This window comes from Engystomops pustulosus, chromosome 1 (genome assembly GCF_040894005.1).
Source record: "Engystomops pustulosus chromosome 1, aEngPut4.maternal, whole genome shotgun sequence".
NCBI lineage: Eukaryota > Metazoa > Chordata > Amphibia > Anura > Leptodactylidae > Engystomops > Engystomops pustulosus.
The window spans coordinates 82,511,710-82,538,825 of NC_092411.1; the positions used below are offsets into that span (position 1 = coordinate 82,511,710).

A 27,116-nucleotide genomic window follows, 5' to 3' on the forward strand; every position below is an offset into this window, starting at 1 on the left:
ATTCACATGAACATTATCCCTCTATGGAAAAGGCTTATTGGCTTTGCCCTCTCTACACCGGTTTGGTGTATGGTGTGTAGGTGGGTGGCAGCAGTAGCAGCAGCATGAGGCCAGAGAGTGACACAATGACAAATTCTGGTGGTGGCAGCAAAATGTTAGGGCACAGAGTGGCACAATGACAGAGGGGGAGGTGCCGGCAATAGCAGCAGCAGGAGGTCAGAAAGTGGCACAATGACAGAGTGTGGAGGTGGATGACAATTCCAGTCCCTGGTAAAGATGGTAGGAGGCAGATGGAGCAACTGGCAGCAGATGTGTGGCAGCATTAGAATAGAGGCTGAGGCAGGTAGTTTGAATCCAGACTCATCTCTCAACATTTGGGAAAGGCATCATGGCTGATCTAATCTGATGCATAAGGCATTGGTGAGTTGAAATCCTGGCCGATCCACGCGTGATTCATCTTGACAAAGGTCAGTCTCTCTGCATTACAGGTGGCAAGTGGCTTCTCTTTGGGGTAACGATGGCCCCCTCCGCACTAAGCACCCACTCTGATGCCACACTACTGGCCTGCAGGTCAGCTTCTCTATCCTCTACCTGTGGTGGTAGAGTGCTGTACAAGTAGGCCACGACATGCTGGTACAGGGTCTGTTACATGTTCTGCTGCTGCTGGTGGCGGCTACCTTCATCACTTGGCGGGTGAAGGAAGCTGCTCATTAAGGACTCCAAACTTAAGCTGCTGCTGATGGAGCTGCTACTTGTTCTACCCCCGCCCCCCATCTCCCCACAGTAGCAGTGGCAGTAGTAAGTGAGCGATGACTGCCAGGAATCTCCTGGTCATACCTGACTGTTCCTCCCTCTCGGCAGCTGGAAAAAATGCACCCATTTTGGACCGGTAGCGAGGGTCCAAGAGGGTGGAGAGCCAAAAGTCCTATGTCAGATGTTGACTATTCTTCTGTCACTAGTTAGGCAAAGCAGCATGCTGCGCAATCTACTCAGGTGACTGTGAGGGACTCCCGGCCTCCATCTCCACTGTATATTGCCACTGTGCTTCTGGGTCATCTGCCTTGTCTTCTACCTCCTCTGGATGTTCCTGCTCCTCCTCTCCTGTCACCTGAGAAAAACCACTCATTTCACCAGACTCTGCTTGTGCTCCAATGCCCTCCTCCTCCTCCAGTTCAGCCCCCACTAGACTCATGTGGCCATGAGATGTGCCCTGACCAGACAGGTTTTGCAGCATGAGTTCCAGGACATGAAGCAGTGGAATGACGTTATTCATCCTGTAGTCCTGGCGACTGAAAAATAACGTGGCCTCTTCAAAAGGCCTGAGCAAACGGCAGGTGTCACGCATGAGCTGCCAGTGGCTGACATCAAAGTTACCCCTGAGAGTACTCCTGTCTGCTTGCATCATTAAAAAATCATTAATGGCTCTTCTCTGTTCATACAGGCAGTCTAACATATGGAGGCTGGAATTCTAACGGATGGAAACATCGCATATCAGCCTATGTTGGGGGAGGCTGTTCTGCCGCTGCAACTCGAAACATGCACAGTTTCCTGGCCATTTTAAGAATGTCTTGCAGATGGGTGAAAGACTTCAGGAACCTTTTGACAACCAGATTGAACATGTGCGCCATGCAGGACACATGGACCATCCCTCCACGGTGCAGGGCAGACACCATGTTCCTCCCATTATCTGTCACCATGGTTACGATTTGCAGTTGTCACGGACAAAAGCCACACATTGATTTCTTCTTGCAGTTCCTCCCCTGTGTTCGCTCAGGCAAACCAGGTTTAGAACAGCATGACACCGCTGTGCCCTGCACATGTGGTATGATGGAGCAGCACTTAGACTTGTGGAGGCTGAGGTGGTAGTGGAGAAGGAGGAGTCAGACATTTGCGGCGGACCAGCAGTTTGACAGTGGAGAAGAAAGTGGCGTCTCCTGTTCCAGTTGTTGGTGTGGCTGGGCGGGAAGCACATTCACCCAGTGGGCTGTAAAGGACATGTACTGACTGTTGTTACAGCTCCACAGGTCCGCGCTGCCGTGCACCTTGGAAGAAACCGATAAGCTCAAGGACTGGCCCACCTTCTGTTCTACATATTTGTGGAGGGCTGGTACTGCCTTTATGGAAAAGAAATTTCGGTTTGGAACTCTCCACCTCGGTTCGGCACAAGCCATTAGTTCTCTGAAGGGTGCAGAGTCCATGACTTGGAAAGGGAGAGACTGCAGTACCAAAAACTTGAATAGGAGCACGGTCAGCACCTTAGGATGGCTGGACGCTTACAGTTGTCTCTTTGAATTCGCCTTGTTAAACGACTGCTGGTGCCCTGCATAGTGAAAAGCAGGAGCATCTGGACCGGGTGATGATGTCAAAGACAAACAGCTCCCTTCGGTAGAGGAGCTGGAGCCTTGACTGGCTGAATTGGCACGTGTGCCACTAGGTGCTGCTGTTACTGCGGCGGCTGGATGGACCCCCACATCTGAGACACGTTTCTCCCAGACCATTGGATGGTGACACTGCATGTGTTGACGCAGGGCCATGGTGCAAACATTAGCTCCCTGGCCACGCTTCACTTTTTGCCTACAGATTCTACATATACACACGCTCGGCTCCTCTGGGGTCTTAACAAAAAACTGCCACACCGCCGAGTTGGTGATTTTATCGCTAACACTCTGCACTGAGTGACTAGTAACACCACTGCCTCGCTGAGCCCCTGTGCCACTGCTTACTTGCAAAGCGGGTTTTGTACCCCACAGCTATTCGGCTCCTGTCCTCGCACTGCTGCCACCCTGCTGACTCACAGCCACAGTAGCTGTGTTTCCCTGTCACTGCTATTCTCCTAAACGGTCTGAGTATGCACAGCCTGACTAGTTGCAAGTGCAACATAACCTCCTGTGCCACTCTCCACATCTCTACTTTCTCACCTACTGCAGGAGTTTGTCCTCGCTGTATAGTGGCGCTGAGCCCAGACCACCTAGGAGATCTCTGGCTAAGGGAAATGAACAGGACAGAGGGTGGTTGAGGACAGGTGGGGGCCGCTGACCTGTTCCTGAGCCATGCCAACTAAGGGTTGTATCTGATGAACCCACGGACTCTTGGCTGGGTTTATCAGATGTCACCCCTGCTGCGAAGTCCCCTTATTGGGCAGCGACCTGTGCCTGCTCCACCTGCCATCTCTCTGTCTGACAAATTGGTTAATCAACTATGTGGATTTGACACAGATTTCTTGATATCAACTTTAGCAACAAAAAATAATTGAAATTTGGGGTATACAGATCCCCCAAAATGGACACCCTGGACTTTGAGCAAAAATTACTCCATCAGCTAGAGTACAAGCAGCTAGATGCACATGCAGTGTGAAATGACAAGATTGAAAATGGCCATCTGTTTTTATAGGGCAGTAACATCACATAAGCCTGCCAGTCGCTGATTGGCTTACATGTCTGCACATGTGATCGAGGGTGTTCCTTTCTTCTTCCCAGAGTTTTCTGCCCCATGTAACATGTTGTGCTTGTGGTTATTTTGCTAATAAAGGGGAAACAAAAAATTGCTCCCACGAATCACCGTAAACTTCGGATTCGTGCAGAACTGAAGTTTTCCTGAAATTCTAAACGAATTCTTCTTCATTAGAATTGATGCGCCCATCTCTAGTTGTGACATCACATAAGCCTGACGGTCGCTGATTGGCTTATATGTCTGCACATGTGATTGAGGGTGTTCCTTTCTTCTTCCCAGAGTTCTTGTGTGGCTTACATTCTAGAAGAATATAATTTTTTTATGGTGAGAAAAATTTTGGCATCTCCATGATCATCCTTGCCAAAAGAATAAAAGCAGTGTATAATATTGCAACACCCCTGCCAACATGTAGGTAAGGGAGTAGTTGCGAATAAGGCCCTCTACCTGTCAGGATCCATTTAGTGAGTCTGATCAACTCGCCTGACCAGGCAATAGTTAAGTGGGTGTAAGTAATGATGTTGTATTGTAAACTGGAATGTGATTGGAGAGGTGCTACCACCTGACCAGGAGAATAAAAGCACGAGGTCTTATCTTTGAGCACATGGTCAGAGTAAGAGACTCCACTGGCTGCCTCCAGGCTCCAAGAAAAGGCTAGGACCTGGTGGGGGATGTTGCAATATAATAAAATTAGTAAAACCAAATCAGTAAAACCAAAACCATTAAGAAAATGGTGCAGCGTTGTTTTAAAAAAAATAAAAATTTTCACAACCTTTGGATTTTTAGCTATTTTTAGCTATTAGCTATTTAGCTAGTAAAAGGTGCAACTAGAAGTAAATCTTGTCCCACAGAAAACAAGCCTCTTTACAGCTCTGTAAACTGGAGAAATAAAAGGTTCTGGTTTTTGGAAGGTGGGAAGATGACAGAAGTAATATTGTAAGTGAGCGTTTGTTTTATTTTGGAGCCTCATCTTTTGTAATCACCACCAGTATGGATGTAATATTTATTATGCAATAATGTAGTGGGGGTGGTCATGGTTCAACGCATTATCAGGACTTGTACTGTAGTATTAATTGTATTATTTATGGTAATGATAGCTGTCGTTGTGTAACAGTAATATTTGGGGATCGCAATGATCTTCTCAAAGGGGTGGTCTTCTGGAAAGGTTTCACTGTATTTTTGTTTTTTCTTTTTACTACATTATCTTTTTGAACATTGCCTGTTTACAAACTTTTGCAAAGTCTATAACATCTTTCTTGTAATTATGCCATAACAAAAGAACCATCTAAAATATTTTTTATTATTTATTAAAATACAAATAATCTTTAAACTGGAATGTGAGGGACTTTACTGTACGCATCTTTAATAACCACTGACAATATGCACAGCTCCATAATCAATATATTGCAGCCTTTTACTGTTTCCGACACATTACAGGTCAGTGCGATACATCATATAGTTCACCAACTGTACATGTCTAGGACCTCCCTTTCTCTACCCTGATGCATGATGTACAATGAGTTGTTACCCACAGGGTAAATTTTCAAATCCAAATTTTCTTTCCTTCTTCAAGACATGTGGTTCCGAAGTGAACAAAGCATGTCTCAGAATCAACCATTTAATCATTGATCTTATGTGGAAGTGGATGGAATGAACAGTCTATTAATAACACATCATATCTATGCAAAGTAACCATGGCAGAAAACGGCCACAGCAAGCAGGATGATGCCATTGATATTGACCACGTTCTTCCAAAGAGGCACTTCTGAGGTGTCTGTCATCTTCGATTCCAAGGCCTTCTTCTCCTCTTCACTAAGTTTTGGAGGTTTCTTGTCATCGAAACCACAGAACCAGTTGTATGCCTTCCGAAAGCAACTCTGTTTTTTGACTGCAAACATAAGAAAGAAAATTGTAATTAATAATTGAAAATTAATAATGTACGTTATTTAGTAAAATGACCTTGTCCAAATTCATTTTAGGATATCTGAAAAGGAGTCATAGCGGATGAATCTGGGAAGGAGTGTGAGCCCAGTGTAACAGTAATTTATACAGTAAGTGGTGTATAGCTAAGTCTTTGTGGCTTCACTCCATATCTGCTGCCAGGTCTCCTGTTTGATAGGGGCACCCAGAATGGTTTCCATCTTAGTCATGTAAGGGTCAGGGTAAAAGTAGTATATATATATATATATATATATATATATATAACTTCATCTGTGTTAGTGGTTACTGGGTCTGCAACTGGTTCTGATATTAAGGTAGCAGATGTGAGAACATTGTAGTATCACAAATATTTGCCTCAGGGAGGCAAAAGGTAAAATCTCACTAGTGTTATGGTCCTCTAAATACACAAAGATTAATAGGCAGTGATCATGCTATGGTTTAGTGTTGGGATCAGAGGGTGTGTTGCATGGCAGGGGTGTATAGGACCAACTGCATTGGAGAGCACTGAAAGATTAAAGGGGCTGTCCACTTTCAGCAAATAATTAATATGGTTTGTGTAATGAAAAATTATACAATTTTCCAATATGAATTCTGTATCAATTCCTAGCTGTTTTCAAGATCTCTGCTTGCTTTCCTGGTATTGAAAGCTTCTATTTTTTCTTCCAGTGGATAGAAATCTGTCTGTGGTCACACAGGTGCACGCCTCATTATATCACAGACAGTAATCAGAGCTGTGTGTTATAACGAGCCGTGCACCTGTGTGTCCATGGTCAGATTCCTATTCACTGGAGATAAACATAGAAGCTTTCTATAGGATGACACCAAGCAGAGATATCAAAAACAGTGAGTAATTTATACAGAAAGTATACTGGAAAATTGTATAACTTTTCTTTACACAAACCATATCAATTATTTGCTGAAGGTGGACAACCCCTTTAATGGAATTTGCCTGTGATGGTACACCAAAGTATCAGTGTGAATGCAATAGGGTCCAGCATGGGAGAAGAAGGTTGAAATTGTCAGGTTTCCAGAGTTATGAGTTTGGTGGGAAAGGTACCAGCCATTTTACGGTAAGTATCAGTATGACTAACCCTCTTCAAAATCATCACTTTCTTGGTCGTCTTCATTAACCCAGTCATTAGCATCCAGGTCTTCCCTCTCCTCTTTGCTGTTTCTCAATGACCAACACAAACGGTAAAGCTGCCAAAATAAAAAAAAACTTCTAGTCACCCACATCAAGCAGTTTACAAAACATATAAAATTGTGTTCAGAAAATCAAGAAAAAGGCCTAGTGGGCCACAATTAGGGCTCAAATATACTTCATTATAAATACAGCCGTATGAACTAAACACAATAAAACTTTTAATAATACTATTAATATCACCTAATATACAAACAGGCAAAGAGCCAATTTTAACAAGTCATCCACATTGTTCTTCAACATTATCACATTATATTAAAGGGAACCTGTCAGCAGAAATTGACCTAATAAACCACTTCTATTATGTTGTAAACAGCATAGCACCTTCAGTGTGTTCGCATTATCCAGAAAATCAACTTTGAAGTGAGAAGTAAACTGGCTCCACTTCTGTGACTTTATAAACATCAATTTACATCTCACTTCAAAGTTTATTTTCTGAATGATGCCACCACGCTAGGCCATGAAAAACAGGATGTGGACTGTTTTAATCTGCTTACATAGTGGTAGTAGTTAATTGGGTACATTTCTGCTGACATGTTCCCTTTAAGGAGTAACATAGAAAAGATCAGATCATCGGGTTCAAGGGGTTTATTGTATGTTACTTCTGAATATTCAGAGGTTATGTTGAAGTAAAATGGTTATGACCTGTTTATATTGGGTCAGTGTTATGTCACTATTTGTTTCTGCTGTCTATACTCCAGTAGGTCAATTTGTAGTGTTGTGTTCATCCCTCTGTACTTATGTCATGTTACGAGAAGGTTTTACATATATTTCTTTACTTAATAGCTTTTAGTGAGAATTCTCAGCTATTTCCACATGACCCATTAGCTAATATAAAGGGTCACATGGCCTACTGTCCATTATTTCTGCAGAACTACTTCAAGGGCAATCATTGGATTAAGTCAAATAAATCTAAAATATGCAAAAAGTTGTCAAGAATAGAATCATGCAGATCTTTGGTACATAGATCTGCTTAGCAGGCAGCAAATAAACACAGCAGAGGAAATGAATCCAGCAAAATTTTCCAGAATTCTTGGTTTACAAGATACCGTATATTACTTGTTTTAGCGCCTCAGGAGACAGTTTTGAAAAGTACCTAGATAAAGGTGTCTGGCTAGAAGAATTTGTATCATTTACATCTAGAAAAATTGTCAGCCATTACACCATTAATTTAGTGTAAATTATTGATTTAACCCCTTAACGACTTGGCCTTTTTAAGTTTTTTCACTTCCATTTTTCACTCATCACCTTCAAAAATATATAACTTTTATTTTTCCACCTAAAGAGCTCTGTGATGGCTTATTTTCTGCGTAACAAATTGCACTTCATAGTGACGGTATTTAATATTCCATGCCGTGTACTGGGAAGCGGGAAAAAAATTCCAAATTCAGTGAAAATGGTGAAAAAACACATTTGCGACGTTTTCCTGTGGCCTTGGATTGTACAGCTTTCACTGTGCACCGCAAATGACATGTCTACTTTATTCTTTGGGTCGGTACGATTACGGGGATACCAAATTTTGATAGATTTTATAATGTTTTCATACATTTACAAAAATTAAAACCTCCTGTGCATAATTTTTTGGGGGGATTTTGTCATCTTCTGGTGCCAATAACTTTTTCATACTTTGGTGCCCGGAGCTGTGAGTGGTGTAATTTTTTGCAACTTTTGGAAAAAAAGTGCCATTTTCGACTGTGGGCACTATTTTCCGTTACGGGGTTAAACCCAGTGAAAAAACGTTATTATATTTTAATAGATCGGGCATTTTCAGACGCGGCATTACCTAATGGGGCAGATTTACTTAGTGCCCAAACAACAACCAAAATCCACTTATTTACTGTGAAGTGCCAACATGGCATTTTAAGCAGTAACTTATTGCTACCTGTTCTTCAACATCTTTCAATTGTATCAGCCACCTGAGGCCACCAATACAGCTTAAAGAAGGAGGGCAAATTCAGACTCTCATTGTAGCTGGTCTCCAGGGTCTCCCTGTACAGGAAGAATGCTGGGTCCAGCAGGAGGACCTCCAAAGATAATGAAGTTCTGTCACCACCATTTCCCGCAGTTCCAAAGAGACAATAAAGTGTTGCTTTAAAATAGCTCTGAGAGCAGCATCTTTTATGTTGCCTGGGACTGCAGGAAGATTCAGTGTTTGGTGAACTGGGGCGATGAGTTAAGTGCCCACAGAAAGGGCTCTGAGTGCCACCTCTGGCACCCGTGCCATAGGTTCGCCACCACTGCTCTAGACACATAGGTCAAGCCTTCAATAAAAAAAATGTATCATGTAGAAAATGAAAAAGAAAAATTCATTTAATTGATTTTGGAGTTTTGTTAAAACTTTATGCTGGAAAAAGTAAAAAATTTGCAGCATTTGGCACTTAGTACTTGGTGCCTCTATGTATTGAGTTTCCCATGTATGCCAATTCCACAAATGTAGCTAAAAATCGATTTACCCACTGACCTTTGACACATATTGTATTGCTAATTATGAACGCCTATATATAGCAGACTGTTATACTCACATGTTTGTCAGCAATGGGCTTTGTCATGAAGGACACTCCCAACACAATGATACTTGTTGCGGCAAAAAGAATGATTGCAAAATATAGATAGTGCACGCCACATATGATTTTTGGGCAATTGCTGGGCTTCACACAACTTCCAGTGCCAAAAGCAAACTCGGCGATCATCCGTGAAAGTCCAATTAATAGTCCAATTATTAATCCCCAGAAAGCTCCCTGAAAGGAAAAAACATGAAAAAGTCATCAGTCTGAACTTCAGATAAGTTCCTTGAACGTTATGACTTCTACTTTGTTTTGTTTTAGGCTATAGCATAGGACGTGGATAAAGTGCAGAACTAACTGTGAAATCCACAAGGATAGAAAAAGTCATACAAGGTTGACAATGAAATCTTTGCCTGTAGCATAATTTGCAATTAAATCTGCATGAATCAGTCAAACTTTCACTTCTTAACCTGTTCTGGAGATTAGGCCGCTTAATTGGTGGAAACAGTTTTACTTTTTAGTAGTTTAGATAGAACAGCTGAAATCTCTGTGCAAATTACAAATATGGAGCCTTTTTTGTGGAGTGGTAATCGGCCAAACAATTGTTCATACAAACCTTTGTTCCCATCTGTAGACAGTGAATAGAATCACTTTTTGTCAGCACTACATTCCCTAAGGGTGGTGACACACATGGTGTTTTTAGGCCGTTTTTCATCCATTTTTACTTAGTGCATTTTCAGATCGTATAAAACGCATGCGTTAAACACATGAGTTTTTTAAAAGGTTCAACCAATTATCTTAATTCAAACTGGTCAAAAACGCATGCATTTTTTTCCGATCTGAAAACGTACTACTAAAAACAGCCCAAAAACGGCCTAAAAATGCCATGTTTGTCACCACCCTTTTACAAATAGGGTTGGTGCCATAACAAAAACTGAGTAGGGTGAATTGTTGGTACAAATACCCCAAATTATTATTTCAGTAGGTCCCTGGACATCAGAGCCTTCATAGGCCCAAACAGTCTCCTGTTCCCTAAATTATTCTATAGTTTATCACACCAAACAGCCCCCTCCTGGTTATTTTATATAAAGCCACCCTCACCCCATAAGGATTCAATAGATACAGTGCCCCTCTACCCCATGCATTCCTTATGTACAGACTTATGTGGGCCCCATGCAGATGTGGGTCCTGGCATTTGCCCTAATATATGCAGTACTTGCGCCGGCAATGAGTAAATGTGTTATAAAAGAATATGCTACCATCACATTTACTGTGTACAATTAATCTGCTCACGGAACAGGACACTAGTAGACTGGTATCTGCCATTTTGAACTTCAATTCTTTCGATGGATCTTATTCAGAACTGAAATTTATGGTATGAGCAATTGTGTTTCCCACCTAGTTTTTTTTAAATGTGTAATGCCATGGGTAGTGTAGAATAACCAATTGTAATCTTTACTGACCGGTTCATTAACTCTCTTCACAAAGATAGCCAGAAAGAAGACAGATGCAATGGGTGGTCCTAAGTAACTAGTGATGGACTGAATATAATCAAACAATTGTCCACTTTGTGCAGACTGCAGGATGGGAACCCAGGCAATGCTCACTCCAATCAGGAACAAGATGAAGATTCTGCAAGACAAGCATCATGGCAGAAAACGACATTAGTAACGTCTATTTGAGTCAGGTTCATCTGTTACCTTTACACAAGAGACAATGTGGGCAGATTTACTAATATTGTGGAACTTTAAATGGAGTCTACCGCCTCTCCCAAGTATTAGTATATGTTCACAGTATTAAAAATGATAAAAGCCACAATGCCACACGCAGTAGAATCAGCTGTGCATGACCTGTTTAGAAGATGCCCGTTCTGGATCCAAGGCAATCCAATGATGCTAAAAAGTGGACGACTGGACTAGCTCAGCATAATGTTAAAAAATCCAAGTTTAATAATTCCATAACAATAATAAAAACAAGTAATATCACTTTAGCAAAAACAGGTGACGCTATTCAGACATTACCGCTAGGCTGTCCTTAATCATACCTTCATGTGCACAATATTGTGGAGCCTTTATAGAAAGAAGCCTCTGGAAGTTAAAATGAAGGCGTAAAAGAGGAGTGAAAGTAAGTATACGGTCATGTGATTGTATTGAACAAATGTATTTTATCAATAATGTTAAAATATACGGTAACAATGTAATTTGTCGTAGATGTAAGTAACATGATGTAAAAACTATGGGGAATTCATAATGTAACAAAAACAAGGTATGTTAATAATAAATATGTATGTAAGTTATGAAGCTGGTTTTAGCATTCAATAAATATAAGAAAAGTCGCTTTTATGGTTCATGCCCCATGGAAAGCGTCTGTCCAGGAGCATAATCCAATACGCTTCCCTCATATGCAATTTTTTTTTAATCACCACCTCTTTTATATGGTGTAACATGATGTTCTATGGCAGTAACACTCATAGTTTGTACAGACCCTTTAGAAACCCCAAATATATTCATGTGTTTTCTACATTATAGGGAATTAGAACCACCTATATGTTCCGAAATGCGAGATTTTAGTTTTCATGATGTGCATCCCACATATTGAACATGGCATTTTGTGCATTCAAGTAGATATACTGGTACTACTTTAATTGATTCACAATTCTTATGTTTTTTATGGGAAAAGTCGATTTACACTTAAAAATCAATGTTTTCTGCATATGTTTGCATATGTTGCAACTTGCATATGTGCAATGTCCAGAACGTGTCACCTATTTTTGCTGAACTGATATCACATGTTTTTATCATTACCGTATTATAGAAATGAGTAAACTTGGATTTTTTAAAATTTATGCTGAGCTAATGCCGATGTCCACTCCTTTTTTCGCATCATAAAAAATATTACCGTTTACTTTTGTCCATTCTGCTTTTTCCATTTTAATTCAAGGTCCCGAAGCACTGCTTTTCCTGCCTGGACCACTACCTCTGCATTAGATACGCAGGAGATGCTCTAGTACTGAGGATATGACTTTGGTTCACCAACTGCCACATTAGCATATGGATTGAGATGGGAATATCTTGGAAATGGCATAATGGACAGAAATAATAAAGGTGTACATTTTCCTACAACAGACTGCGAGCAGAGTTTAACTCTGGGACGAATAGTTAACTCCCTTTTAGTGTAAATTAAAGCTTAAAGTATCTCTTGTCTTATTGGACAACTTTGCATTATTTTCATTACTTATGTCCAGCAATTTCTTTGCTATTCTCCCCTGTTTAGCCTATCCCTGCAGTTGTTGCCCCATCTGTCTGTGCTGCTAATCTCTGTGAAACATTAGTTTGTTTACAAGAAATTCTACTGATTAACTGCTAGAGGGGAGGCGCTGCTACTCCCTGCTCACTCTAGAGAAAGGGGGAGATTATTTGATGCTGCACTGTATAGCTAGCAACGAGTAATCAACTAGATCCTTGGCAGTTAAAACAATTACTGAATCTAATGATTTGTCAACATCAGTCAGTGATCAAATTAGGATATTTGTGTTGAATATTTATGTTTTTTTAATTAAATTTTGATTTTTTTATTTTATTTTTTACTATTTTTCAGACCCCCTGATACTTCATATCAGTTTGGAGGAAGTTATACCATCATGCAGCAATATTAATCAGGTCTTTCTCATTGTACATTTGGGTTTAGAAGTAACTAGATCCGTTTACAGCAGTTTAATGAAAGTCTTCTATTTTACGTCATTACACGTTGTGATCCATAGATAATACACTTTAAATATAAGCCATGAATCTTTAGACTAAAAGATATGTGATGTGATGTCAGTATATAACTATGTGCATAATACTTCAAGTAGGAGGCAATAGGCATATAACATCTGGCTCCTTAGAGTCCACACCTCAAATCATATATATGGCTTTGCTTTATTTCATAAAAAACTATATAAATAAAGTAAAACTTAGCACTGCTTAACCTATGACAATATATGCTATCAGTATAGAGGCTTTGGAAGGCCTTTGAAAGTGTCTTTATGTACCTTTTATATATAGCAACAAATCCTGGTTTTATGATATGGCTTTGTAGCTGTAAATCATGTTGATACAATATAATACTATGCAACCCAGAATTTCCAGGAAACCCGTCAAAACCCATTTGGAGACCGGTCATGTCCGCTGCAGCTAGCTATTTGGTGCCTGTAGTGTATGTATGGGGATTTGTAATTGTCGGTGGACAAGTAGATTAGTTGATGTTAAGGAGATCGCACTGGTCTTGGACGCCATGTTGCGTACTGTCAGACATTTTAAAGACTCAGCATTCATTTCACATAACTTGTCTAGTGAAAACTAAAGTTTGGGTGGGGTTTCTATTCAAACAAAGTAAGGTAGAAAACACAAAGACTTAGCGCTCGCTAGCACCACCTAGCGGAAAGTATTTAGGGGAGCACCTGGGCATTTTGCTTATGTGAAGACAGCCAATGGTTCTACATTGTGCTTGCATACAATAGTGTTGCATTTCTGGGGTCAAACCACCCAATAGTATTGCCTGCTTGTGTACTTGAACGCCCTATGCAAAGTGTCTCATGAAGTGTTTCAGTGCCAAAAATAAAGTATTCTTGTCTTGAGTAAGGACAGTGTGTCTTTTCTGTGTTACTCAATTCCATTCCAGCGCTAGAAACATAATTCAGAAATCATCTTGCAACGTCAACTTTACCACTGACATAAGCAATACAGGCGGTCCCCGGGTTACATAGAAGGTTTGTAAGTTAAGTTTGTATGTACCGTATATACTCGAGTATAAGCCGACCCGAGTATAAGCCGAAACCCCTAATTTTACCACCAAAAACTGGGAAAACTTATTGACTTGAGTATAAGCCGAGGGTGGGAAATGCCAGCCCAGCCTGCCCCCAGCAGTATACAGCCAGCCCCCAGCAGTATACAGCCTGCCCCTAGTAGTATACAGCCTGCCCCCAATAGTATACAGCCAGTCCCCAGTAGTATACAGCCTTCCCCCAGTAGTATACAGCCAGCCCCCAGCAGTATACAGCCTGCCCCCAGTAGTATACAGCCTGCCCCCAATAGTATACAGCCAGTCCCCAGTAGTATACAGCCTGCCCCCAGTAGTATACAGCCAGCCCCCAGCAGTATACAGCCTGCCCCCAGTAGTATACAGCCTGCCCCCAATAGTATACAGCCAGTCCCCAGTAGTATACAGCCTGCCCCCAGTAGTATACAGCTTGCCCCAGTAGTATACAGTTTGTCCCCAGTAGTATACAGCCAGTCCCCAGTAGTATACAGCTTGCCCCCAGTAGTATACAGCCTGCCCCCAGTAGTATACAGCCTGCCCCCAGTAGTATACAGCCTGCCCCAGTAGTATACAGCCTGCCCCCAGTAGTATACAGCCTGCCCCAGTAGTATACAGCCAGTCTCCAGTAGAATACAGCCTGCCCCATGTAGTATGCAGCCACCAGCCCCCTGTAGTATACAGCTTGCCCCCAGCAGTATACAGCTTGCCCCCAGTAGTATACAGCTTGCCCCCAGTAGTATACAGCCTGCCCCCAGTAGTATACAGCCTGCCCCCAGTAGTATACAGCCTGCCCCAGTAGTATACAGCCAGTCTCCAGTAGAATACAGCCTGCCCCATGTAGTATGCAGCCACCAGCCCCCTGTAGTATACAGCTTGCCCCCAGCAGTATACAGCTTGCCCCCAGTAGTATACAGCTTGCCCCCAGTAGAATACAGCCTACCCCACGTAGTATACAGCCACCAGCCCCCTGTAGTATACAGCTTGCCCCCAGTAGTATACAGTTTGCCCCCAGTAGTATACAGTTTGCCCCCAGTAGTATACAGCCTGCCCCCAGTAGTATACAGCCTGCCCCCCGTAGTATACAGCTTGCCCCCAGTAGAATACAGCCTGCCCCATGTAGTATACAGCCACCAGCCCCCTGTAGTATACAGCCTGCCTCCAGTAGTATACAGCTTGCCCCCAGTAGTATACAGCTTGCCCCCAGTAGAATACAGCCTGGCCCAAGTAGATTACAGCTTGCCCCCAGTAATATACAGCCTGCCCCATGTAGTATACAGCCTGCCCCCAGTAGTATACAGCTTGCCCCCAGTAGTATACAGCTTGCCCCCAGTAGTATACAGCGTGCCCCCAGTAGTATACAGCCTGCCCCATGTAGTATACAGCTTGCCCCCAGGTAGTATACAGCCAAACCCAGCATTAAAAAAAAATAAACTTATATACTCACCCTCCGGTGGCCCCGATGTGCAGCGCTGCTCCCCACATGTCCGCGCGGCTTGTCTTCAGGCTTCCGTGTCTTCTTTCTTCTGCTGGGCGCTGCCATTGATCTCCCCCGGCAGGCGTATAGTATGACGCGCCGCTACTGACGTCATACTAGGCACCGCCCAGGGCAAAAACACGGCGGCGACCAGCAGAACAAAGAAGACGGCGCGGAAGCAAGAGGAGCCGCACGGACATTGGGGGAGCAGCGCTAAACATCGGGGGCACCGGAGGGTGAGTATATAAGTTTATTATTTTTAAAGTATTTTTTACTTATTTATTTGACTCGTGTATAAGTCGAGGGAACGTTTTTCAGCACATTTTTTGTGCTGAAAAACTCGGCTTATATACGAGTATATACGGTAAGTCAAACTGTATGTTTTATAATTGTAGATCCAGACAAAAGAATTTTTTGCCCCACTTGGACAATTTTTGACAATTGGAGTTTCAAAATATTTTGTTGTAATGGGACCAAGGATTATCAATAAAGCTTCATTACAGACCCCTAACAGCGGATCGTTGCAGGTTGGGAGTAAAGTAAAGCCTCCAGAGAGCTTCACCAAAGGTCACAGTGGGCAAAGGGGTCAGTCTTTAACTAACGGTCATGTGAAAGTCTGGTGTCCTTAAGTAGTTGACCACCTGTAAATCATCTGTACTCCTAGACCAATAGTGCCAGAAGTCCTCATCAATTATACTCAAAGTGTTAACCTGGCACAAAAATTAACACTAAAACTATCAGGTTTATTACATACTATTAAAGTGAACCTGTCACTAGGAATGACATTTTTAGCTGGTGTCAGGTCCCAATAGCCTATGCTATGCAGATTTTAAAAATATCTTTGTCATTGTCCCCTGCCATCAGTTTGTGGTGACTCCCTGGGGAGGGGTGGCAGCCTGTCTGTGCCTGTGTCTCTTCATTTACTTCCTCTCCTCCAAACCATCCCTCTACCTTCCCCTGCTCATGACAGGTAGTGGGAAGGGGTGATGTAGCTGCATATGAGTGTGGAGGAGAGAAGACTGACACTGGCACACACAAGTTGCAGCTACCCCCTCCCCCGGATTCACCACATGCTGCTGGCATGGAGCCAGGTAGTGTAAAATAAACTTATATAAACTACTGAAATTATTTCGAATACTGACATCGGCATAGAATAGGCTATTGGGACCTGTCACCAGCTAAAAATGACATTCCTGGTGACAAGTGCGCTTTAAACCACCCAATATGCTATAATTTTAGTGTCAACAACTGTTCAACAACAATCATAAATTTATCTGATCAATCAGAATTCAAACAAAAATACAGAGTAGATCTGATCTGAATATTTAGCAGCTTGTCTTCATACTGTATATGTTGCCCTGCCATAATAATAGTGATTGGGAAGGGTTTTTTGCAGACAATGGGGGATATTTATCATACGCTGGCGCTCGTGCGCCAGCGTATGATCGCCCTGACGCTGCAAATTCGCAACCCGATACGTCAGGAGGCATCTGCCTCTTGATGTATCGGGCCACTGGCGGTGCGCAGAGGTCCTGATAAATATGCGCCAATGATGCTATTCTTTCCAGGTTATAGGAACAGTGGAAGGAATTTATTACCTGTGTCGTAGGACACATAGGGGCATATTTATCAAGCTGTCTGAAAGTCAGAATATTTCTAGTTGCCCATGGCAACCAATCACAGCTCCCCTTTGAAATATTCATGAGCATTGGTAAAATGAAAGCTGAGCTTTGATTGGTTGCCATGGGCAACTAGAAATATTCTGACTTTCAGACAGCTTGATAAATCTGCCCCATAGTATTGATGTGTTTCTGACTAGCTCTTGGCATCCTTGCTGTAATAGTTTGATGTGGCGCACACCATGATACTGCTTACATATAATGCTATAATATACCAGATGTGGTCATGAACATCTGATTCGATGTACACGTTCACTGACTGCAGGAGTCTCCTTTTGTTTTTATTTGTTGGGGAACAAAGAGGGAACATTTTTAAATAAAAATAATCTAATTTTTTTTTAATTCCCCCCAGTGAATTGGAATACCATTTCAACCTATATTTTTCTGAAAAGTAAAAAAAAAAAATCAGTCAAGGTGGTATCTGGGATTTAGTGTATATCAAGTCTTTTGGATATAGTCTTGTACGGGCGGTAGCTATAATCTTGAAGGCTTAAGGGCACGATAAGTGGAAACAGCATTTCAAAACACTTCACCCCTAATCTTCAAAACTGGCAATGCTCCTTCTTAATAGATAATATGAAGATAGGGGAACATTTGGCGACTATAATGTTTTACATTCACCTACTTTGGGTATGCGTTATTGTTTTGGTTGCTCAGACAAGTGTATGTTAGTTTTTCATATAATTTTTGGTGACTATAAGATTATGAAATAAACCTGACAGTTTTAAAGTTCACGTGGGTGTTGGGTTGATGTGTAGAATATAATCTTCAGGTTCAATGATGATTGTAATCAATATTTTTGTTTGATGTTTTCAGACATTCCCCAATAATACAAGGGAGTTATCCACCTTTTCAAATAATATATTGCAATGGAATAGGAATTTGGCTTTACTTCAGATGGTGCATGACGTGTTCTATGTAAATGATTAGAAAATGATATTATTTTCAAATATCAAACCATTAACAATGGTTAATGGGTAACTTTCCCATCGTAAACAACTGTACAGATGCTGCAGAGGGGTCAGTCAACCATTAAATGGCTACTTAGAAAGCTTTTAAGAGTAATAAAACAACTAACAACCAAGAATAAACGCCACTGGTACTCATTCATCCTTCGGAAGCCATGTCACTAGAGAACAGTCAGGTGATGCATTATGCACCGTCACTTACCTCCCCACTATCATCAACTCCTTCTCTGATGCCCTCTTACGGATCTTGGTGTAAATGTCCATAGTAAAGAGGGTGCTAGCACTATTGAAGATGGATGTTAAGGAACTCATGAGAGACGCCAACATCACAGATAACATCAAACCTCGTAGACCTGGGAAATCATTGAAAGATTAGCAGGGAAGAATCACAACTTATATTGTACTCTATACACTAATGATCAGAATAAGAGGAAGTGTTCTGGTAATTAATTAATACAGAGTTAATGGTTTGTTATCAAAGAGAATAAAGAAAAAGCTATTTGTTTGAATAGCCTGTGAACTGAACAATGCACATTGTGAATTATTACGCGCCGTATTATAAAGAGATATGTTTTCTGTTATTTTTTTGTGCATATTCATGTACATTACATGTACTAAATGCTGTATACTTTTGGTAGACTTCTTACCATCTGGCATTAATTCAATCACCATTTTTGGGTAAGCGATATTAGTACATCCCACTTCTGTGTCGCAGTATTGTTTACACTTAGAAGGTACTACACAAGCAACTTCATCTACAAAAAAAGACTCAAGGCATTAGAAATGACATTGAGATGGCAAAGTATACTAGTAATTATTTTACAAAGGCACTTGGGTTATTACTTGTGTACAAAATGCGGCTGATCATTCCTGGAAACACCATCAGAAACATGGGCAGCAGTTTAAGATATCCGCACAGGATACAGCCAGCCTTCACATGGGACATGTTCTTGGCAGAGAGACATCGCTGAACAATTACCTAGAAAGCAAATAAAACCAAGTTTTTAATTATCAACAGAATTTGGATAAAAATTTAGTCTAGTTTTACCACATCTCTCCAATACCTGATCAGTACACCAGTACCACAGAGCCAGGATGGTGAGACCAAATATAAGGCCAGGCCATGGCATGTCTCCAGTTATGGGATCTCGGAAAAGGTGAAATGCATCCTTTCGTGGGGTGTAGCATTGTGCGTTAATCTCAGTGCCGTTATCATATATTTCAGTAGGAATTGCTGCCATATATTTTTCCATAAAAGCTTCATATCCTCCAACTTTATTAAAAGCTGAAAGACAGATTTTCTAGTTTTAGATGGATCTTGTTAGACACGGGTCAATAAAAAGAAAGCAATAAATCAAAGCAAAGAACTTACCAAAGCCCATGAGGATAAATGATCCTACCAGCATGATGATGGTTTGTAGAGTATCTGTATAAATGACTGCAGCCAGACCACCTAGACAACAGACCGGACCAGTCAGCAAGTTACTTACTATGTTTGTCCAGAACAATTTATCACCCTCTTTTAACAGTTACAAAACTTACAACAGGTATAATTTGCAGTCACCAAAAACACCAATTTCGTATAACAGAATTTCCAAACTAAATATTAAGGACTACATTTTTTTTTTTACATATTTTTATATTTCATGGGTGGTGTCATATTGAAAACCCAAATTTCAGCTACATAGGGGTGTGGGTGCTTTATGACAGATACAAAGCATGGAAATTAAAGGGTATTCCCATCGATTGTTATTTTATTAATATAAATACAGTAAATCCCATAAATGACTACAGTATTCCCTGAGCAGGACTTGCAGCTTGCAATCCCAAGGACATATGAATTTAAGTGTCTGTATCTCTGGTTCTGTAACTTACAGAACCACAAGCCTTACATTTTTTGAAGCCATTGTAGCCTCTCAGGCCATGTTCACATGTTGTGTTTTTGATACATTTTGACCGCATCAGAAACTGCAAAGGGAGGAGATTGCCAGAATGCATATGCGTTTTCACTGAAAAGCATGTGTTCTGGAGGAGCACCATGGAGGTCATTTATCAGTCTTTTTTCTCTCTTTTTTGCAACTTTATAGTGTGATTGAGCTAAGATTTGCTACTTTTATACCCATTTTGCAAAATTTGCAGCAACAGAGTTTTACATTGGTGTTGCCTGATTTATAATAAAAATCCAACATCTTGCAAAATCTTGGCGAAAAGTTGCAATTTTTTTCACAAATAACTTACAGTCTAGAGCAGGCATAGGCAAGGGGTTACTAAAGGGGGAGTAAAGTCTCAAAAAACAACAGACGCACATGTCTCATTTATCAACCACTAAGTTAAATCAGGCAAGCCAAAAACCTAAGAATCAAAGCACACAGGGGCATGACACTATGGAAAAGTATGTGATCGGTAACCAGCACCCGGTGTCTAGCATTTAAACAACACAAGATACTGGGTGCTGGTTACCAATCGCATGTGTTGGCGTAGAAACGCATAGGCAATTGGGCTGTGGCACGCCATGCACTTTGATTCAGTTACTAAACCGAGTCACAAGTGGTATGTTTGAGAGCACCCAGTGGTGTAACTACCACCGTAGGAGCCATAGCAGCAGCTACGGGGCCCAGTGGGTCCTCGGAGAGCCTAGCTGCTACTTTGTTGTATTCTTATTTATGTGGCCTTTTTACCTCCGGGGAGAAAAATAAGAGTATATAAAAAACTGTATACATATGTGTATATGAGTGCATGAATATATGTGTATGAAATGTGCATATAAATTAAAGGGAAACAACACAGAAATATAAACATAACACAGCATACACATATCTTACATGTTTCTTTAAAACCTTAAAATGTTTTCTGGGGTCTTGTTTAAACGTTTCTTTTTACAGCATTGGTAACCTTTCTGAGTATAGGCAATCATACAGTGCTTTTCATTGTATAGTGGTGATTCAGGGCGGCTACAGACTCAGCTACTGTTCATTTCAATGAGAGCCTCAAATGTCCCCAGGAGTTTTGCATTATTTACATGCAAAACACCTGGCGATCATTCCAGAACACATGCATTTCAGTGAATTCCTGTATTCTGACATAGCTCCTCCTACTGCAGTTCTAATGCAGTCAAAAAGCATCAAAAAACGCAAACTGTGAACACAAGCTCATCATGACTCATCTTATGCAGGTTTCAGGGCATTTGCATACCTCCCAACATTTGTGGAAGGGAAAGAGGGACAAATTGGCGGCACCGCGGCTATCCCCCTAAGCCACACCCCAATCACTCCCTGGCCACGCCCCAAATTTTTAACATTTTATAAATAAAAAAGAAGCTTCTCAATAATAACATATTTTTTAACCTGGTTGGAATTTGAACCTAGAACCTGCACAGTCCATGTGGCATAAAATACCACGCTTCCACCCACTAAGCTACAGACATAGCAGTTAGATGATTTTTGGTAACTAAGAGCTGTTACCTGTTACTGTTAAACTGTGACACAGACTTAATGCACTTAATGCACATAGGGATCTTCTCAGAGATTATTATTGTAATTATTGAGACAATTATTATTGTTATTATGATTATGGAGATGATTATTATTATTTTTACTATTATTAATAATCATCTCCATAATAAAAATAATAAAATTTATAATAAAATTAATTGTCTCAATAATTATAATAATAATGTCTGAGAAGATCCCCCTCTATATATCAGTGCATTACGTCTGTGTCACAGTGTAACAGTTGCAGTTCACAGTTCTTAGTTACCAAAAATTGCCAGCCAGATAATCACTGGGCTTATAGCTCAGTGGATAGAGGTTGTGTCTCTATGGCAGAGGGTCTGGGGTTCTAATCCTGGGCTGGGCTAAAAATTATTTAATTGAACCTTTTGTCTGGGGAAGCTCTAGGACACCATATATGGACAGATGGTTGTCACGGTTGTTCCCGCGACCCATATCGCGGATCGCGGGCTCACCTGTGCCTCTCGGTCCCCGCAGGCGCAGCGTCAGCGCTGCTTACCTCTCCTCGCTCCATGTGCGCGCTTCCCCGTGTCTTTAGAAAATTTAAAGGGCCAGCGCGCCATTAATTTGCTCTGGCTATTTCCCATGAGGCTAGTTATATCTGCCTCTACCACCTGCGTCTCCTGCGTTCCTGTGTTTCCTGCGTTCCTCAGTCCCTCCGTGTTCCACTGTTACCTGAGTCCCTCCGTGTTCCCGTGTACCAGTGTTCTTCAGTGTTGCTGTCCTGTGTGCTGTGTTCCCGTACCCTTCTGCTTGGACCTCCAGTTGCTGACCCCGGACCGGACTCTGATGTTGCATCTCTGCCACCTGCCCTGACCTTGTGCTTGGACTTTGACCCTGAGATTGTCTGCCGACTCTGTCTTGGCCGCCACTGCAGATAAGTCACACCTGAGGAACGACCTGGTGGTACCACGCCGAAGCTTTGTGGCGGGCTCTGGTGAAAACCGGGTACCACTTAGACTCCAGTCCCAGGTAGTGGCTTGTGTCATCATCTGCAGTGGTCCAGAGGATCCATGCCTGCAAGCCTGACAATGGTGATCTGAACCTAATGATGTGGTCCCTGCTCTCCACTAGCCCGACACTTCTCTCAAAAGGATTCCCTGCCCGATGTCTGTAGAAGCCATTCAGTACTATGAGTTCTGACTTTGAAGGTATTTACTATGCGGGACACATAGCCGGGACAACCCCAGCGAGTGCGGGACCTGGAGGGAAAATCCCACAGCTTCCGTGATGCGGGGCAGAGGTAAAAAAAATGGAACTGTCCTGGCCATACCGGGACGGTTGGGAGCTATGCATTTGTATATTACTTTGGAGGGGATTCTTTGATAGTTAAACAGGTGAGTAGATGCAATACTTAAAATTATATTTATATATAACTTTAACTGAGGGTCCCGGTAGTTTAGTGGATTAAAAGTTGGTGTCAGGTTTGACCCCTGAGATATGGCCTTACCTCTAAGGCCCTCATCTATCGATAGAGCAAGGTCCTGTGACTCCTGTTTAAATATGTACTGTTGCTTTTTAACAAAAATATACTTGCACACAGCCAGAGGTAGCAATAACACCAGCATAAGCATCATCAATGCTTAAATGAGTTTGGCCTAGTGATGTTTACATAATAAAAATCATTTTTAAGCTCAGTTTTATTGCTGTTGTAGCATCTATCACTAAGTGATGGTCAGTGTAAAATTGTGGGTCAGTGATTGTCAGTGTGGGCGAGGACTCCCTAAGCAGACACTTCATGATTCCTCTAGTGCTGGGAGATGCTGTGTGCTGACAATGTGTGTACAAATTGTGTACACCAGGACTGATAGACACAGTATGGAATTATGCCTGTCACATATTTTTGTTAGTAACCGTGAATTGGAGAATGTGTTATTTTGTAATCCTGAGTATATTTAAGAAATTTCTCTTCATGGGAATACCCCTTTAAACAGGTAATTTTATGCTTTGAAAAAAGTCTCACACATATAAATATTTGTGGGGCTTTCCCTGGCACAAAAGGAGAGTTATGCAAAGCTTGCAGATCAATTCTGCTCTTACAAGACTGGCACTTCTATGACCTTGCAGTGTTGCAGTCTCCTCTCGTCTGTGGAGGAGCGGTGCACAGAGATGGGTCCGACAATAATTGCAATCTGCCAGCCGGCTCTATAGGTTGAAAGACAAGGCTGTATAGGTGTGTACCGGAGACCTGTGACTCCATTGAACAGAGGTTATAGGTTGATAGTAAGGGCCATAAATTATAAAACTCTTATGTAAACACAGAGCCCAGCTTCACACAGTGGCTGTATGGCTCATTTGTCTTTGAAGTGTGTAATTTATCTGAAATTACATCCCTGTGTACATCTGATGATGAACATTACCTAAAACAAATTGATTAATAAAATGCACAGGGATACCCCAAGGCAGTGATGGCGAACCTTTTAGAGGCCGAGTGCCCAGACTGCAACCCAAAACCCCGCTTATTTATCGCAAGGTGCCAACCAAAAATTAAAGCTTTGACTTATTGTTCCCTGTTCAACAACTTTCAATCATATTGGCCTCCTGAGGACAGCAACACGGTAGAAAGATGGAAATTTTTCATCATTTTAGCTCCTTTCTAGTTTCCCTCCGTACACAGAGAATCGTTAGGCCAGCAGGAGGTCCTCCAAAAATAATTTGACCCTGTCTAATTCTCCCTCATCCTACAGTCCCAAGTAGCGAAGTCAGTATCAAAATATGACTGAAAGACGCATCTTTTAAGTTGCTTGGAACTGCAGGAAGATTATTTGAGTCTTGTCTGGTGTGCTGGGGCGATGGCCCGGGTGCCTACAAAAAGGGCTTTGAGTGCCGCCTCTGGCACCCGTGCCATAGGTTCGCCACCACTGCCCCAAGGTTACCAAAGGTGGCTGCATTGTGCAAGTATATGAGTTGCTGCCTGTGGTCTTGAGGTTATGTAGATCAGACATATGCAACACCCCTGTCAAGGCATAGGTAAGGTGGTAGTTGCGAATAGTACCCTTTCCATGTCAGGAGCTGTTAGGGAGACTGATCTCCTTTCTAGGATGTCTCTAAGTACTGTAGAACTTTGTAATTGCAGCTGTAGGCGCTGTCTGGTAAGGCAAGAGCTAACAATGTGAAATGTTGTTGTTCAATAAGAATCTTTATTCTATTGCATAGCAAGCCAGCCACTCCGTTATTCTGGGTCCCGGTTGTCTACAGCCACTAAAGAAAGGCGGGGGATGTTGCACATACACACAACTGCTGGGAGAACTTCACCATATAACCACCCCATGAGGAAATAAATCATCTGGAACCTTGTCCTCACACACTGACTGATATTATCTTCATCTGTTACCCAAACTAATCTGCATCCACCAGGCCGTGTTCACACAGGCAAAAACGTAAATGCGTTTCCACTGAAAGACATTGGAATGAGCACCATAGGGCAGATTTATTAAGCTGTCTGAAAGTCAGAATATTTCTAGTTGCCCATGGCAACCAATCACAGCTCCCCTTTAAAATATTCATGAGCACTGGTAAAATGAAAGCTGAGCTGTGTCATTGGCAACTAGAAATGTGCGGACTTTCAGACAGCTTAATAAATCTGCCCCCATATGTTTTGAGGAGACTCAACCAATCGTATATACATTTATACCTAAATAGTTGCAATTGGTAATGATTTCCCGATTGCAAACATTTTTGAAATTGGTAGAAGATCCTCCCCCCAGCACTTGCGTTTCTAAACACAATTTGAACGTAGTTTATGAGCATCTGCAATACTTTTGAAAATGCAATCCCAGCCAATCAAGTACACGCAGCCTGACTGCAAAGTAAAATCTGATGTAATGTAATCTATATTGCTGAATATTTATTTGCATTACTGCAAATTTTGTACTCCTTCAAAGCTATAAATACTCCTCAAAAATACTGTGGGGAGTGTTGTTGTATTGTGCCTGAAAATATTTAGTGCAACCTCTGCACACAGACATTGCTACTGATTTCAAGGGGAGCTCTTTCTAGAATTTATTATCTTTTGACTGAAGAGTTGGGTCAGTAGTGCTTGTTGAATTGTTTCATTTGATAAATGTGGCTTGATAGGCTAACGACAGCAAAATTCCCACTCTATTTTCAATACTGGAGTAAGTAGAATAAAATGTTGCAAATGGTCTTATTTTGAGACATCTTACATTCAGAACTTTGGAGTGCAGACATAAAATATTTTGCCCATTGTAGGTAACCTTTGTGGTCTATTTCAGTGGTCCCAAACCGGGTCGTGGAACAACCGGTCATGGTTTGCGGCCAACAGAACTTAAAAAGAAAAACTGTAAACTTAACTCTGACACTCCTCTTCTCCCCGTGGCTCCAGGTTCTTCCCTTACCCCGGCCAAAGTTAAGTGTATATGGGCTTGCCATGCGCACACACTATGATGTGGCTGGTTACGCCATAGTGTGTGCATAGGGGCAGTACACATAGACGTGACTCTGGCCTTCTGCAAGGAAGCTGCCGGGGGGGGGGGAGAAAAACCTGGAGCCATGGAGAGAAGAGGAGTGTCGGAGGTAAGTACACAGTTTTTTTATTTTTAAAGGGGCTGTGTAGGGGGCATTACTATTGGGGGCTGAGCAGGGGACATTACTATCGGGGGCTGGGCAGGGGACATTACTATTGGGGGCTGAGCAAGGGACATTACTATTGGGTGCTGGGCAAGGGACATTACTATTGGGGGCTGGGCAGGGGACATTACTATTGGGGGCTGAGCAGGGGACTTAAAGAGGGGCTACAGAAAAGGGGGCATTTTAGATTGGGATCTGCAAGAAATTAGACTTTACATGGGTTAGATATTTGGTAGTTGCTGGTAATAATTTTTTTTTTTTCACTGGACCAGTGTTCCAGTCCCTGGAAACAATTTTTGGTTGCAACCAGTCCCTGAATACAAAACGGTTGGGTCCACTGGTCTATTGTTTTGAAAGTTTTGTGAAACCTATGCAACCAAGCAGTGCCTGAATTTATTCTTTTTTTGGAACACTTCATGGTTTGCATACCTCTAAATTTATCATTTTGCATTGAAAAACAAACAAACCTCACATACACCATAACTCCCATACTTTATTCACATAATTTCTTGGTTTCAAGTTAACTTAGAACCTATAGAATCTATGTATATATATAAAGGAAGCAAATATGAACTTCTCTATTATTATTTGATTTATTTATAAAGCACCAATTTATTTTGCAGCACTGCACAGGCTGCCTTGACCTACCATGGTCAATGATGGTCACACACTGAATTCCATATGAACCTATCTGTATAGGAAGCAACAGGCGCATACATAGGAAAACTGTACAATCTGGATGCCTTGCTATATAGCACCTACCTGTAACAGTATACAGAGCTGTGATCAACAGCAGCATCACAATGGCTATATAGATATTTATCCTCATAGCTTGTTGGATGAAAATGGCTCCAGAGAACATGTCCGCCTAACACACAAAACAAAAAATCTGGTAACAAATTTGTACAAATGGCGGAATTGATTTCTGTTGAGAACAAAGAATACTAGAGGGTTCAAAATGGAAAGATGAGTAATCATCAGCTCACAATGCTTTTTTTCCTCT

At 41.7% G+C, this 27,116-nt stretch overlaps 1 protein-coding gene across 1 annotated transcript in view; it reads right to left on the minus strand.

The window, feature by feature from the left end:
* Window positions 1-4,741: 4,741 nt before the first annotated feature.
* SLC5A1 (solute carrier family 5 member 1) overlaps window positions 4,742-27,116 on the minus strand; it is a 59,557-nt gene continuing 37,182 nt past the window's right edge. The window contains exons 6-15 of the mRNA XM_072145596.1: window positions 26,876-26,981; window positions 19,387-19,467; window positions 19,079-19,299; window positions 18,858-18,993; window positions 18,662-18,769; window positions 18,217-18,367; window positions 10,557-10,725; window positions 9,112-9,327; window positions 6,480-6,588; window positions 4,742-5,335 (exon numbers count right to left, since the gene is read on the minus strand). Coding sequence (XP_072001697.1) covers window positions 5,127-5,335; window positions 6,480-6,588; window positions 9,112-9,327; window positions 10,557-10,725; window positions 18,217-18,367; window positions 18,662-18,769; window positions 18,858-18,993; window positions 19,079-19,299; window positions 19,387-19,467; window positions 26,876-26,981 — 1,506 coding nt within the window. The 3' untranslated portion in view covers window positions 4,742-5,126. The remainder of the gene's footprint in view (window positions 5,336-6,479; window positions 6,589-9,111; window positions 9,328-10,556; window positions 10,726-18,216; window positions 18,368-18,661; window positions 18,770-18,857; window positions 18,994-19,078; window positions 19,300-19,386; window positions 19,468-26,875; window positions 26,982-27,116) is intronic.